This window comes from Carya illinoinensis, chromosome 8, assembly GCF_018687715.1.
Source record: "Carya illinoinensis cultivar Pawnee chromosome 8, C.illinoinensisPawnee_v1, whole genome shotgun sequence".
NCBI classification, from domain to species: domain Eukaryota; kingdom Viridiplantae; phylum Streptophyta; class Magnoliopsida; order Fagales; family Juglandaceae; genus Carya; species Carya illinoinensis.
This window is the reverse complement of record NC_056759.1, coordinates 19039652-19056583: the sequence shown is the minus strand read 5'-3', so window position 1 is coordinate 19056583 and position 16932 is coordinate 19039652. Positions and strand designations below refer to the sequence as shown.

Here is a 16932-nt window from a genome sequence, read left to right as displayed (position 1 = left end):
AAAGCAACTTACAAGTTCAATTAATTACAAAGGAAGTGTGAGTCATGGCGGTACAAAGGGTAGGGAAAAATTGATGTCTTTATGAAGCTCAAAATAGTCTTGTGAACATCAAGGGGTTGAATGAGTTAGAGAAGCACACCAAAAAACGAAATCAGCTTCACGGATGGCAAGTCGATGTTGTATGTCCACAAGAGACAAAACTAGAAGTCATCTCCCTTAATACCACACAAAATTTATGGCATCGTCGTCATGTGGGGTGGGTATATTTGCCATCTAAGGGGGCTTCAGTAGGCATCTTGGTAATGTGGGATACAAGGGCGGTGGAAAAGATGGATGAACGTGTGGGGGAATATACGGCGTCCACTTCTTTCAAGAATGTGGAAGATAGTTATCGATGGTCCTTTGTCTGTGTTTATGGACCCAACTCTAATATAGTGAGAAGAGGCATGTGGGATGAACTGGCTGGACTTTGTAGCTTATGGAGTCTTCCTTGGTGTATTGGGGGAGATTTTAATGTCACTCGCTTTCCAAGCGAACATATAGGAAGACCTAGCCCTAGCTCAGCAATGACGGATTTTGCAAAATTTATTTGTGAGCAAGAACTTTTGGACATTCCTCTAGTGGGTGCCACATTCACATGGTCCAGTAATAGAGAACATCCAGCTTCGTCAAGACTTGATAGATTCCTTATTTTGCCCGATTGCGAAGTACACTTTCTGGGCCTAATCAAAAAACGGCTTCCAAGGCTATATTCAGATCACTTCCCCATTCTCATTGATTGTGGAGGCATCCAGGGAGGTAAAAGATAATTTTAAGTTTCAAAACATGTGGTTGAAATCAAAAGGCTTCGTTGAGCGAGTTAGGCAATGGTGGCCTTCATATCTCATACAAGGCAACCAGAGTTATGTGCTGGCTTGCACGCTAAAGGCTCTCAAAGTGAACTTGAAAAAGTGGTATGAACAAATTTTCAAGAATGTGGAACACCGAAAAAAGTCCCTCCTCGACGAATTACAGGGCTTGGAAGACCTGGAGGAGAGGGGGCTTTTAGAAGAAGAAAAGGCTCACAAAAAGCATCTCATCTTGGATATTGAGGTGGCTCTAATGGAAGAGACTTCATGGAAACAAAAATTGAGGGCTTTACAGTTAAAAGAAGGGGATAAATGCACCAAGTTCTTCCATCACATGCTAATTCGCATAGAAGACAATATCATTGAGTCCCTGTTGGTAGATGGGAGGATTACATTGAATCCGATTGAGATCACGAATCACATTACCAATTACTATGCACAACTACTTTCGAAGCAATTTTCTTGGAGGCCATGTCTAGATGGTCTTGTTTTTTAGTCGATTGACCAGCAAGAAGTAAGTTGGCTAGAGAGGCCATTTGAGGAGGTGGAGATTCGTAAGGTGGTGAGAAGTATGGCAGACGACAAAGCTCCAAGTCCATATGGGTTCACTATGGCCTTCTTTAAGGCATGTTGCGATATATAGTTAAAGATGGGGCATATGGTGAATTGCAGGGAGGATGGTGCTCGAATGAGGTGAATGGACCACATGGGGTGGAGCTTTGAAAACACATAAGAAGGGGCTGGACCAATCTCCATCGATCAACACATTTTGTAGCTAGGGATGGTTTTAGAATTAAATTCTGGAATAACTTATGGTGTGGAGATAGAATCCTCAAAGAAGCCTACCCAGTACCATACAACATTGCACAAAGAAAGGCGGCCTCAGTAGTAAAGCTTATGGATCTCTCTAGTGGTTCACCCCAATGGAACATAATTTTCCGTACAGCTGCCCAAGATTGGGAAATTGACACATTTACAAATTTTTTCAATCTTTTACACACTTTTAGAATGTTTGAAGAAGCAGATAAGATGATATGGTCACCGTCCAAGAATGGGAGATACACCATAGTCATTCTATAAGTCTCTTATGACACACTCTACAAGAACATTCCCATGGAAGAACATATGGAAGTCTAAGGCCCCCTTAAAAGCTTCTTTTTTTTGTATGGACAGCTGCGTTAGGGAAGATTCTCACCTTAGATAATCTAAGGAAACGCTGCTCATTGTATTGGATTGGTGCTACATGTGTAAAAAAAGTGGTGATTCTGTGGATCATCTATTATTACATTGTAATGTAGCCATGCGTTTATGGAACGATATCTTTGCTAGAGTGGGACTCATTTGGGTAATGCCAAGAAGGGTTGTTGAATTTTTGACCAGTTGGCAAGGAATCTGCGGTAATTCTCAAATTGCAGTTATGTGGAAGATGATTTTTTTGATAAATAAATAATTATATTGATCAAAGAATGGCAACGCCTGAGTTACAACTCTGATGCCCCACCTAAGTGGGCACATTAGAGGCAAGAAAATCTCGAAGGGCTATGCCATTAAAATCTACAGCTATAGCCCATCTACAAAGAGTTCTAAAAAATAAAAATTTAAACTCCTCTAAAGATCTTTCGTGGTCTTCGAAAGTCCGCTCATTGCGCTCCCGCCACAAACTCCACAAGATGCAAATAGGGATCATCTTCCACATAGCTTTAATCGGTTGCCTACCTCTTATGCTTGGCCAACTGGCCAACGCTGCCTCCGCCATTTTTGGCATCACCCGACCATTGCCGAACGAACGAACACCTCATTCCATAAAGTCCTTGCTACATCACAACGTAACAGAAGATGAACTACCGACTCTCCCCCTCCTTTACACATACAACACCAGTCTGCGATAATGATCCTTCTTTTCCTTAGATTATCAATGGTAAGAATCTTACCCAAGGATGCTGTCCAAACAAAGAATGAGGCTTTTGGAGGTGCCTTGTGACTCCAGATCTTTCTCCAAGGGAAATGAGAGTTGGACTCTGGGGTGAGAGCCTTATAGAAAGACTTAACAGAGAAGATACATTTTCTTGCTGGCATCCACCACATGACATCTTTTTGCTGGTTGTTTACTCTTATGGAGTATATAAGGCTGTAAAAATCTGCAATGCTGCTTATCTCACAATCCTGTATTGCTCTACCGAAATTAATATTCCAAGTAATCCATCCCCCCAACACCTCCATGGCATCCGCCACTGATAAATCCTTTACACTCGCCAATTGGAAGAGTGAGGGATACAAATCTTTTAAATCCCTACTATCACACCACACGTCGCTCCAGAACTTAATCCTGGCTCCTGTATCCACCTGGAGCTTAACAAAGCGGTTAAACACCTCCCAGCCTCTTCCAATGTGTTTCCACAATCCAACTCCATAAGCCCAACTTCCCTAGTGCACCAATCTCCCCATAAGCCTCCATATTTCTTTTCAATACCCAATTTTCATAGAGAGTCTGGTTCCCTGGCAAATCTCCATAACCATTTGCCTAATAATGTCCGATTAAATACCCTTAGGTTTCTAACTCCCAGTCCTCCCCCCGGGATAGAGCGGCACACCTGTTTCCATTTAACCAAATGAAACTTGAATTCATCCCCCAAACCCCCTCACAGAAAATCTCGTTGGAGCTTCTCAATATGGATTGCCACACTTGCTGGTATTGGGAATAGAGATAAGAAATAGGTGGGTAGGTTAGATAATGTACTTTTTATCAGAGTGATTCTACCACCTTTGGACAAGTACATTCTTTTCCACTCCACCAAACGCCGCTCTATTTTCTCGATCACTGTATCCCATATCGAAGAAGCCCTCGAAGCACTCCCCAAAGGAAGTCCCAAGTAAGTCATAAGGAAAGAAGCTATCTTGCACCCCAACGTTTTTGCCAAGAGGCGAGTATTAGGAACTAGCCCAATTGGCACCAGTTCTAATTTGTCTAGATTTACCTTCAAACCAAAGACTGCCTCAAAGCAAAAAAGTAGGGCCTTTAGCGCTTGAACCTGCCTTTGGTCAGCTTCGCACATAATCAGAGTATCATCTGCAAATAATAAGTGGGAAATATTAATAATAACCCTATTCGGGGCTCCGATCAAGAAACCTGTTATAACACCATTTACAACCAATGCCAATAGCAACCTACTTAGCGCCTCCATGACTATGACGAATAACAAGGGAGATAATGGGTCCCCTTGTCTCAATCCTCATGAGCTATGGAAGAAACCCAATGACACTCCATTCAACAGTACAGAGAATTTTGCCAAAGAAATGCACCAATGGATCCAAGTCCTCCACCTCTCCCCAAAACCACACCTCCTTAGTAAATGAAGGAGGAAATCCTAGTTGACATGATCATACGCCTTTTTCCCTGATCATATTTCTAATCCGCAAGCGCTTATCCACATCATTAAGCCCACGGACGTTCCAAGCCACTATTTTTGGTTTCATGGAGGAACGGTCTACCCCTTCCCTTTTACCCTACCCCTGCTAGCACTACCCTCCATATTCATTGACCAAGTCAGTCTTTTGAGCTCCCGGTGCTTCTTTAATCCTCCCTTATTTTTTTGCTTTGCCCTGCTTCAATTGCTGTGAACAAGGCCATGAACTACTCCTCATACCCCTCGCATTCAAACCCCACTATTTTCAGTATTTCTTTTTTTTGATAAATAAATAATTTTATTAATCAAAAGAATGGCAAACGCCTGTGTCACAACTCTAATGCCCCACCTAAGTAGGTGCATTAGAGGCTAGAAAGTCCCGAAAGGCCATACCATTAAAATCAACAGCTATGGCCCAACTACAAAGAGTTCTAAAAAATAAAAGTTTAAGCTCCTCTATAGATCTTTCCTGGTCTTCAAACGTCCTTTCATTGCGCTCCCGCCACAAACTCCACACAATGCAAATCGGAATCATTTTCCACATAGCTTTAATCGGCCGCCTTCCTCTTATGCTTGGCCAGCTAGCCAATGCTGCCTCAACCGTTCTTGGCATCACCCATACCATTGTCGAGCGAGCAAAAACCTCGTTCCATAAAGTCCTTGCTACCCCACAATGTAACAGAAAGTGATCGACTGACTCTCCTCCACTTTTGCACATACAACACCAGTCTGCAATGATAATCCTTCTTTTCCTTAGATTATCAGTGGTAAGAATCTTACCCAATACTGCTGTCCAGACGAAAAAAGAGGCTTTTGGAGGTGCACTGTGATGCCATATCTTCCTCCACGGGAAAAGAGAAGTAGACTCTGGGGTGAGAACCTTATAGAAAGATTTAACCGAGAAAATACCTTTTCTTGTTGGCTTCCACCACATGACATCCTCTTGCTGGCTGTCTAGATTTATAGAGTATATATAAAGCTGTAAAAATCTGCAATGCTACTCATCTCCCAATCCTGTAGCGCCCTACCGAAGTGAATATTCCAAACAATCCGTCCCTCCATCACCTCCATAGCATCCGCCACTGAAATATTCTTTGCACTCGCCAGTTGGAAGAGAGATGGGTACACATCTTTTAAGGCCCGACAATCACACCACACATCGCTCCAAAATTTAATCCTTAATCCTGTACCCACCTGAAACTTAACAAAACGGTTAAAAACCTCCCATCCTCTTCTAATGTTTTTTCCACAAAACCAACTCCATAAGCCCCCCTTACTTCTCTCGTGCTCCACTCTCCCCATAAGCCGCCATACTTTTTTTCTATAACCATTTTCCATAGCGCATCTGGTTCTCTGGGGTATCTCCATAACCATTTGCCTAATAATGCCCGATTAAACACCCTTAGGTTTCTAACACCCAAACCTCCCCCCTGGATAGACTTACATACCTGTTTCCACTTGACCAAGTGAAACTTGAACTCATCTCCCAAGCCTCCCCACAGAAAATCTCGTTGAAGCTTCTCAATACGGACTGCTACACTTGCTGGAATTGGAAAAAGAGATAAGAAATATGTGGGTAGATTAGAAAGTGTGCTTTTTATCAAGGTGATCCTACCGCCTTTAGACAAGTACATTCTTTTCCACCCTGTCAGTCGCCGCTCAATTTTTCTCAAACACCATATCCCATATAGAAGTAGCCCTTGAAGCACTCCCCAAAGGCAGTCCCAGATAGGTCATAGGAAGAGAAGCAACCTTACAACCAGCGTTCGTGCCAATAGGCGGGTGTTTGGAACCAACCCAATTGGCACCAATTCTGATTTATCCAGATTCACCTTCAGCCCAGAGACAGCCTCAAAACAGAACAGTACAGCCTTTAGCACTTGAACCTGCCTATGCTCAGCTTCACACATGATCAAAGTATCATCTGCAAATAATAAGTGGGAAATATCAATGATGCCCCTGCTTGGGGTTCCAATCGGGAAACCTGCAATAACACCATTCACAACCAGTGCCGATATCATCCTGCTTAGCGCCTCCATGACCATGACAAACAGCAGAGGAGACAATGGATCCCCTTGCCTCAAACCACGTGAACTCTGGAAAAATCCCACTGAGGTTCCGTTCAATAGTACCGAAAATTTTGCCGAAGAAATACACCAATGAATCCAGGCCCTCCACCTCTCCCCAAAACCACACCTCCTTAATAAGTGTAAAAGGAAATCTCAGTTAACATGATCATACGCCTTCTCCATGTCAAGTTTGCACATGATTCCTGTTTTCCTGGCGATAGTCGACTGTCGAGGCATTCATTGGCAATTAACACTGCATCTAAGATCTGTCTTCCTTTAACAAAAGCATTTTGGGGTTGAGTAACAATCTTACCCATCACCTCACTTAGTCTATTCGCAAGTACCTTGGATATTATCTTATACACCCCACTCACTAGACTGATAGGCCTAAAATCCTTAATCTCCGTCGCTCCCACCTTCTTAGGTATCAAAGCTAAAAAAGTGGCGTTAAGGCTTTTTTCAAATCTTCCCACCCTGAAGAACTCCTGGAAGACTTTCATTAGATCTTCCTTAATAACACCCCAACAGTCTTGGAAGAAACCCATAGAGAATCCATCCGGTCCTGGTGCCTTATCCTTAGCCATTTTCCTCACAACTTCATAGATCTCTCTCTCTTCAAAATCCCTTTCTAAATGTGATGCGTCACTCAAACCAATGGTATTAAAATCCAACCCATTCAGAGGAGGCCGCCATCCCGCCTGTTCCTTTAGCAGGTTCTCATAATAACCTACAACATGATTGTGAATTTCCTGTTCATCTCTGCACTCCATTCCATCCACCTTCAACATCTCAATGTTGTTATATCTCCTGTGTGAGTTTGCTATTCTGTGGAAAAAGCCCGTGCACCGATCCCCTTCCCTCAACCATAAAGCTCTTGATTTTTGACGCCACGACACCTCCTCTAATAGGATCAACCTTTCAATTTCTGCACCCAACTCAACCTTTCTATCTTTTTCTGCCTGTGTGAGGTGTTGTACCTCTTGAAGTCTCTCAAGCGCCTGAAGTTCCGCCAGCTTTGCTTTTTTGGTTTCCCCTACATTGCCAAACGATTCCAAGTTCCAAGTTTGGATATCCTTTTTAAGAGCTTTCAATTTTGCCGCAAAAATGAAACTCGGGGTTCCTTGAAGCTGATAGGAGGACCACCATTGTTTAACCCTATCCACGAAACCTTCTGATTTTAGCCACATATTCTCAAATTTAAACGGCCGACGACCCTTCCGAATACCTCCACAGTCTATCATAATTGGCCAATGGTCCGAGCCAATACGGGCTAGCCTCTTCTGCCAAACCTCCGGAAAGTGACTTTCCCATTCCGGTGAAATGAGAAAACGATCCAGTCGGGACCAGGACTGATTATTCGACCAGGTAGCGATACCCCCAGCTATAGGCAGATCTACCAAATTCAAGTCAAAAATGCACTCTGAGAAAGCCTCCATTGCTGGTCGTAATCTTCTGCTTCCCGATGCTTCACTTGGGAATCTCACGACATTGAAATCCCCCCCTATACACCAGGGGAGATCCCACACACTGTGAATCCCCGCAAGTTCATCCCATAGCAGGTTTCTTTCAGAATATGAATTGGCACCATAAACACCTGCAAAAGCCCAACGATAGTTATCAGCTATACTCTGAAACGAGCATGCCACCGTATAATTACCAATAAATTCCTCCACCCTTTCTCCCACACGTCTGTCCCACAAAACCACAATTCCTCCTGAAGCTCCATTAGAGGCCAAATAAGCCCAATCTACATGTACACCACTCCATAAACTTCGCACTATTTCTCTATCCATACCTTTCAATTTAGTTTCTTGCAAACACACAATATCCGCTTTCCATTCCCTAATCATATTTCTAATCCGCAGGCGCTTATCCCCCTCATTAAGCCCACGAACGTTCCATGACACAATTTTTGGTTTCATGGAGAAACATTCTGCCCCTTCCCTTTTACCCTACCCCTACTAGCGCTACCCTCCATGTTCATCGACCAAGTCAATCTTTGGAGTTCCCGATGCTTTTTTGATTTTCCTTTGTCCTTTTGTTTGTGCCCTGCTTCGATGGTTGTAAACAACGCCACAAACTGCTCCTCATACCCATCACACTCAAGCCCCACTATTTTTTGAATTTCTTTCACTTTATGATAAACCCAATCTGTTACAAACGGTTGGGAAGGGAGGCAGAAATTTAATGGGGTAGGTTCCTCTAATCTACTTAGCAGAATTTCGTGACTGACTCCATCCAGATCAATATCATCCAAACCCACTTGTTTTTCTTCATTAGGAAGCACACAATCACCCTCCACCGAGTAGCTACAATCATCAGGCCCCTCTCCTTCCGCTTCCTCAAACTCCGAATCACTGCCTGATTGGATTATGAGCTCCATACCATCTTCCCCATTGATTCTAGAGGAGATCGGCATTTTCTAGCCATTACACAGAGAGAAAAAATTTCCTTCACTCATCGGCGTTGAATGGGGTTGGACCGAGGTTGGGCTGGGTACATCTATAGTCGCCGTGACCTTGCCGGAGTGTCCCCCTGTCCCCGTCGGCAGCTTCTGTGGACTCGCCGGCGTCATCTGACTCAACTGCGTGCACAAAACATGCGATGGTGTCTCGGTGATGAGCGACGGATCAGCGGGTCGGGGTAACCGGTTCGAAAGGCTCGGGTCAGGGCCGGCAGGACTTAAATTTGGGATGGGCTGGGATGGCCCAGGCCCAGGCCCACAGCCAATTAAAAACTTCGACGGCCCTGATTCCTCTAAAACAGCCACATGGGCCGTGCCAGGCCCAGGCCCAAGTCCATGCCCACCTCCATTTAAATCAGAAACCCACGTCCCCGCTCCCTGACTTTCTTCTCCTAACATCAACTCCTTCCCTTTTATTTCCTTTTTCATCCCGACATAGGCACGTAATTCTTCCAGCTCCCTCTGCATTCTCCTCACCTGTCCCTGCAGCTCTAACAGTCTCCTACTACTCACCCATGTCTCTTGTCCCACCTTAGGCCTGCCGAAAATTGACCTCTGTACCGTTTTAGTGGCTCGAGACACACCCCCTTGCCGGACAGCCTCTGTTTTCTGCTCACCGTTTACTTGCTTTGCCGCCGTGAGAGCCTCTGCATATGTGACGGTATGAGGTTTCCATGATCTTCTATACAACTGATTCCCATCTCCTTTTACCACCGGCACCTTTTTGTGTGTCATCTCCTCGACCATCTCCTTAAGGCTTTTCCATTCCCATCCACCATACCCTTCTGGAAAACAGAGTAGAGATGCTCTTCCCTCACGCCCATACTCTGCCATCAACAGATATCGCCCACGGTGGTTTGCACAGCGTTGTGCAATAAAACTCCTATAACCTTCTCGGACCACCGAATACATCTCCTTGTTTCCTCCCCTCAAGCATTCCTCTAACGCACGTACCAGCCATAGTAATGTGTTACGACAGACCACCACCTCGTATTTTTCTTTCCACCCCCTTTCCGTTAACCGGAAGTTTACTCCCTCGCTTGCGATAGTCATTCTCTTAGATTCTACCACTAACTCCCTAAACTGAGACATAACTCCGTCGCATCAACAAGGTTTAACCATGACCCTAACACCCCATGGATGCTCTGAATAATGATTTTTTATCTTTTGTACTTTATCCAGTATTTCTTTTACCTTGTGAAAAACCCAATCCGATACAATCGGTTGAGGTGGGAAGCAGAAATTCAGCGGGGTGGGTTCCACCAATCTACTTAACTAGTTTCCCTGAAAAATTCCATCCAGAGATATATCTTCCAAACCCATCTGTTCACCATCATTAGGTAGCTCAAAAACCCCCTCCACCGAATGGTTACAGTCATCGGGCCACTCCCCCTGCTCTTCTTCCATCTCCGAATCACTATCTGAATGGATTGAGAGTTCCAATCCGCCTGCAAATTTATCTCCTACATAAATCGGCGTCGTCTAGCCACCATAGAGTGGGAAAAAATTTTCTACACTCGCCGGTGTTGACACGCTTAGATTCGGCATAGAGTACTGTAGACCCATGGCCGCTGGCACCTTGCCAGAGTCTCCCCCTGCTCCCGTCGGCGACTTCTGTGGACTCGCCGTTGGCAAGACAGTTGCCGATGAGCATTGCACGAGCTCAGGAGTTGTCGAAGTCCCATTGCTGGACGACGGGTCATGCAAATGGCACAACGAGTTCTTGGGTGAGCCGGCCAAAGGGCTCAAACTTGGTGTGGGCTGGGACTGCCCAAGCCCAAGCCCTAGTCCCCGATCTTTAGACACAATGTTGGGCCGAGCCTTATCCACGAAGCCCGGCCTTTCTGCTTCATGGGAACTTACTGTTTGGGGCTAAGGCCCACTTTTAGACCTTTGTGGCCCTTGATCACACAGCCCCGAGCCCAATAAACCTTCACTAGACTTCATCTCCCCCTTCCCCTTTATTTCCTTTCTCATCCCGACATACATACATAACTCCTCCATCTCCTTCTGCACTTTCCTCAACTGCCCCTACAATTCCAACAATCGCCTGCTACTCACCCACGTCTCCTGACCAACCTTAGGCATGCCATAGCTTGACCCCCGTACAGCTTGAGGGGCTCGAAAAACACCCCCATCCCACCCATAGTCACCTGGTTTCTTCTCGCCGTGTACTGGTCTCACCGCCGTGAGGGCCTCTACGTACGTAAGGTTGGATGGTCTTACTGCCTTCTGTTCGCCTGAGCCCCGACAACTTTAACTACCGGCTCATCTCCTCAGCAAGCTCCTTTAGGCTCTTCCATCCCCAACCACCTGAACCTTCAGGAAAACAGAATAAAGAAACTCTTCCCTCACATCCGTACTCTGCAACCGACAAATAACGTCCACGGTGGTTTGTCCACCGTTGTGCGACAAAACTCCTATAGCCTTCCCTTACCACTGAGTACACCTCCTTGCTCCCCCCTCTCAGGCATTCCTCCAACACACGCACAAGCCATAACATTGTGTTACGGCACACAACCATCTCATACTTTTCCTTCCATCCCCTTTCAGATATGCGAATGTTTACTCCTTCTCTCACAAGCGCGATCCTTTTTTATTCTACCACTAACTCTCTAGACAGAATCATACTCCTCCGTATAAACTACACCACCGTCAAACGTTGTTTACACCTGCCGGCATAAAAACTTGCATGTGTACGGAGAGGGTTTTTAGCTTGTGGAAGATGATACCAACCTGTCTATGGTAGTGCATATGGATGGAGAGGAACAATTGGAGCTTTGAGGATCATGACGGACGATGGATGAGCTTAAAACTTTTTTCTACACACTTTATTCCATTGGTCCATAGTAATACTTTAATGGCATAAACGCACATGATTTTCTTGTATTTTTAGACATGCCTAGGTGTGGCTCTTGTATGTGTCCCATGTACTTGGCTTCACCTATTATCAATAAAATACTTATTTACTGATAGAAAAAAATTATGCATAATAGTGAGTGTATTGGGGTTAGTGGGCTTGCTGTCCAACCCACTGGACAGCTAATGGCGCCAGCTTTGTGCCCAAGCTAAGTTAGATATTTGACACATATTTAAGGAATGATTTCCCCCACTCAAAAGTCAGATTTTGTACATATTTACAGGACTGCTAAGAGTCCAAAGCTCTCAGACTTTCCTTACTTAAATAAGGAAGGTATTATGTGATTTATTGCTAGATATAGGACCTGGGGAGTTTTGAAATCTGTTGGGCAGCAGGATTTCGGATTTCGGAAATGCATTAGGCAAAATTTTATTCTGATTAGCACAGGAATAAATTAGATAAGAGGCTACCAAGATTTTAGGACTAACTATTCAGGAAGTTGACTATTGAAAAAGCTGACAAGCCAGCATTAACAGCTCCAGCAATCAATCCCAACCCATTATAGCAAGTCTAAGAGATCCTTCCTCATACAACTCACATGGAAATTTCTAGAATTGGGAAGCCAGCTTAGAAACCCAGTATTTACTCAATCAAAACTCCTAATAAGAAATTGCCAGGATTATAGCAGCAGCCCCTATGCCCATGCAGCCCTTAGATACAGAAACCCTAAATTATTTTCCACCTAAGTTAAACCCTAATCCTAGCAGCCTCCTAAGCCTATTAGCAAACAAAAGGCAGCCCCATACACGTGCAGCCCCTCTTCCCTTGAGTAAACTCTATACACTCCACTCAGTTTCATACCATCAAAGTGTTAAGGTATTCGCAAAGCTGCTACCGCCATTGTGCTGCCACTCTCTGCCACCCTAGGCTGCCAAAATCAGGAAAACATTAAGCCTATCAAATAGGCATGATGATGGCAATTTCAAGTGAGTATCTCTTACTCTTTTTAGGTAATTCGAACCCAATGCTGTTCATAGTATATTGCCTTTCCACAGCACTCTTTCTGCAGTTCCCTCCACCAAAACTCTTTTTTTAATAGGTAACAAAAAAGACAAACTGATGTGCCAGTATTAAAAAGGACCTGAGAAATCAAAGAAGAGATTAGGATAAAGTTCTGGCAAGTGATACCGGCGTATTCAATCTCGCAAGGTTGTGTTCCCTCCACCAAAACTCTTAGAGGGAACCTCCTAAACTCTCCTTCAAGGTAGGTAAGGGGTTCTGTTTCATACATCAAAACTTCCATGTCCTAAGCATTAGAAACGTCCCTATGTTATATTATGGAAGTTTGAACTTAGAACTCACGCTATAGTGGCATTGCAAGGAAATAGCTACTGTTGAGGCAGCCAAGAACTTCCTCCAACTCCGCCTCAGGTTGGAAAATGTGAGAAACCACCCAACTTCTAGGAGCACTAAGAATCTAGGTTGCTGCCAGCAACCTAGACAGCACCTAGAACCCTACCCTTGCCTAGTTTATGATTCAATAAATGCAGTACTTTTATGATGTTGAATCTCTTTACTAGGCACAAAGTTACAAATGGAAGTAACATTCTAGACCTACGGGAAGGGGTGCTACAATGCTAAATGCATGACTCCATTCAAGTTCGGAAAATCTTTCACTAAGAAATAAGCATGATTTCTTTTAGTACTGAGGCAGCTAGGTACATGAGCTCATCTAAGCATATCAAATTTGAGAGAAGAAAAAAGGTTGAAAACAATTACAATTAAAAATTAAAATAATCCTTTTAAGCTTGGAGTTTTCTTTAGACTCACCACATACAGGATGTCATACAAACCAAAACCAACTATACTAAAGTGTATGTGGAAGGAATTGAAGACAGCAAAGGGTCTGGAGCTTGTGATCGAGAAAGGAAGAAATGAAGAAGATGTGATAAAACGGTGCCCTCAATATTAATGAGACGGGGTGTTTAATACAAACAGAAGGTTTAGTCATTTGGGGAAGTTAATAAAACAGGGTGTTTTTGTATCATAGTTATACGGTGCGTTTTGATCTTTACCGTTGTATATAAATAGTGAGAAGAATAGGATGGGAACTATTTGAAGAATATAGTATGTTATAATTCATGGAGGTGGGATTTTTCCTCACAATAAAATCCATCCGTGTGATTCTTGAATTCAATTATTCTTTCCTTTTTCTTGTTTATTGTTCTTCTCTTGCAACCCAGAAAACCCATAACAATTTATATCAGAAAGGTTGATCCTCTCATGGAAGACTACACCAAATCAACACTACGCCAAGAAAATTTTCAAAGGCAACAGGTGAAAATCCAGAGGCAACTTGATATTCATCAAGAAGACATACAAGAAATTAATGAATGTTTGGATAATATTTCCGGTATGTTGTAGACATGGGGCAGAAATTAAAATCAAAATCGGTATTCTAAGTTACAATGGCAATTGTTTGATTTAATGGCACGTCAAAGATCATGGAGGCTTAGAGAAGAGATTTTTATAATGAAGGAAGAAAAGGAAACAATTGAACTTGCTCCTGGTGATGATCTTGAAGGTCTTGAAGTTACGAATGAATGTTCGACAAAGGCGAATAAGCTCGATTTATTTCTATTGATGAGAAGGTAAAGTCCAACTTGTTGGTTGACTTAACTTATTCTTTAGAAGGGAATAAGCATGAAGAAGCATAAATGTTCCTACTTACGGCCACAATTTTGGAGGATGCACCAAGTTCATCCCCTGCTCAAAATATTGATGATGCTCCAAAGTCATTTGAAGAAAATAGTTTCACTAAAAATAAATTTGAAAATATGGGAAGCAAGCAAGAATGTGAGAAGTAAGAAAAACAACACATGGAGAAAGAAGAAACAGAAGTTTAGGAAAAGGTGTTCCAAGTATTTAAAATGGTAATAACTCAGGTATTGTACTTCAAAACGCTGGAAATTCATGTTCATGCAGAGATTCTTGGTTTTCACAAGATTCCCCAGAGCTTCAATTGCATATTCTTAAATCTGTGCTTGCTTTTGACTTGTATTTGGGCAATACTATATTTGACATCTGTGCGAAATGCAAGTCTTGGAAACTTGGCTGCAAAGTGTTTGACGCAATGGCTGAATGGGTTATGGCCCTTCACACTAGAACAAAGACTTATGCTGTGATTTTGTTTGTTTTTCCATTTAAGTTCTTTGAAATACCTACTTGCTGGCCCATTGACAGAGGAAAACAATATCATGAGGAATTAAGTTGTCAAAGATATATTTCAGTGGCCACTTTAGCTTTAATCTCTTTTCCTACTCCCTTGTTGCAGGTCCAGCCTTGTAGTCAAGGCTTTTGAAGGAGGGGAGAATGTTAGGAGTATACTGAAGTGTATGTGGAAGGAACTAAAGACAGCAAAGGGTCTGGAGCTTGTGATCGAGAAAGGAAGAAATGAAGAAGATGTGATAAAAAGGTACCCTCAATATTAAAGAGACGGGGTGTTTAATACAAACAGAAGGTTTAGTCATTTGGGGAAGTTAATAAAACAGGGAATGTTTTTGTATCATAGTCATACGGTGCATTTCGATCTTTACCATTGTATATAAATGGTGAGAAGAATAGGATGGGAACTATCTGAAGAGTCTAGTATGTTATAATTCATGGAGGTGGGATTTTTCCTCAAAATAAAATCCATCCATGTGTGATTCTTGTATTCAATTCTTCTTTCTTTTTTCTTGTTTATTCTTCTTCTCTTGCAACCAAGAAAACCTCATAACACACTAGTTCTAATTCCAAGAGAAACTGGCATTCATTTAATTATCCTAGGAACATCAAGATTGTAACGGCTAAGCTTGTAAGCAGCAAGATTAATAAAACCCATTGAATACAATGAGGCTCTAAATACATCTCTACCATAGGGTCAAAACATCCAAACCAGAATCGATCAATATTCAATGTAGGAGGGCAGAGAGCCAGTTTTCTTCCTATAAGTGCTAGACTAGATGGATTTTACATTTTGGTGCCAGTAGCAAAATTCACTCACAACGCTCTATAAGCTAAAATTATCCAAACATAATAACTACAAATCAGTCCCATTCTATTGAAAACAGGTCCGAATGAAATGAAAAATATTAGATCCTAAGAAAAACTATAAAGCTAATTAGAAATAAACCTAAACCTCACAATTCGCAAACCAAAAAAAAACGCAAATAACAAACGCAAAAGTGGGAAACTAAAGGTCTAGGTATATACAGGTGAAAATGCTATCTTGAATTCTTGTGGATTCTTGGAACATATACAGAGACGTTATAATTATTTCTGACTAATATATTTTATCTTCCTCCCCCCAGAAATAGATTTTATACAGAGGAGATATGTGAGCGTGGGCACGCATCCGATGTTTTATTTATGAACCAATTGTGTGTGTTTGCAATATAAATGAGAATCGGGAAATAACATTTCCATATATAAACAGAAATATATGTGAAGAACAAGGTAAACGAATAGAAGGAGGATAACCTCGTTGTAATGGCGAGTGGCTGCTACTACTCCTGCCGCGGTTGCTGCTTTCAGGTCACTGTGTCGTTTAGGGTCCAGCAATTGAAGGAGATGGTAGACCGAAAGTGTACAAAGTCCCCTTTGTTTTGAGTTCTTTTACCCTTTTCCAGTGTTTTATTTAATTCTTTTTATTATTATTATAATTCTTAAAAGAGATTAAAATATCAATACTTTTATATCAAGTCAAGAACCAAAGAAGACGGTATGGATACCTTTTTTCCAGTTTAGATCATTTTTATCGCTTCTCATCATTTTTAATTAATTTTATTAATATAAAACTTCTAAAGGGCAAAAATACAAAATAAAAAATAAAAAGGGGCACAATTTAGTTTAAACAAGGGGTTTGGATAATAAGATAATATTTAACTCATATTATCTCATTTAATTACTGTAATTTTTTTAAATTTTTAAATAAATTATAATAAATAATTTAATTTTTTAAAATATAAGTTCCTATTTAAATAGTAAATTAAAATAAAATGAATTAAGATAAAAGTTCAATGTTGAATAAATATTATTAGAATATTAATTTTTAAAATTACTGTTATTTTAGAATTTAAAAAAATTGAATTAGATAATAAAAGTGTTTCATCTCATCTCATCATTATAACTTTCTCAAATTCTCACATAAAATATAATAAATAATTTAACTTTTTCAAATTTCAAAATAATAATAATATTAAAAAATTATTTTTTAACAATATTATATTTAACTTTCAACTTTCAT

General features: G+C 41.8%; 3 protein-coding genes across 15 annotated transcripts in view; 1 reads left to right on the top strand and 2 right to left on the bottom strand.

Moving 5' to 3' along the window:
• Positions 1–16317, bottom strand: part of LOC122318641 — a 32772-nt gene extending 16455 nt beyond the window's left edge. For 5 of the 13 annotated variants that reach the window (XM_043136192.1, XM_043136190.1, XM_043136194.1 and 2 more), the window contains exon 1: positions 16167–16317. The gene's annotated coding sequence lies outside the window, so the exon portion shown is untranslated. The remainder of the gene's footprint in view (positions 1–16166) is intronic. The other 8 variants (XM_043136191.1, XM_043136196.1, XM_043136195.1 and 5 more) reach the window with 8 other exon arrangements.
• On the top strand, positions 303–1344 carry LOC122274488. The gene is made up of 2 exons (XM_043083526.1): positions 303–798; positions 845–1344. Exons 1-2 carry the CDS (start codon positions 303–305, stop codon positions 1342–1344), a joined length of 996 nt encoding a protein of 331 aa, XP_042939460.1.
• Positions 3488–4030, bottom strand: LOC122274487. The gene has a single exon (XM_043083525.1). The coding sequence runs from the start codon at positions 4028–4030 to the stop codon at positions 3488–3490; it is 543 nt and encodes a 180-aa protein (XP_042939459.1).
• Positions 16318–16932: the final 615 nt, after the last annotated feature.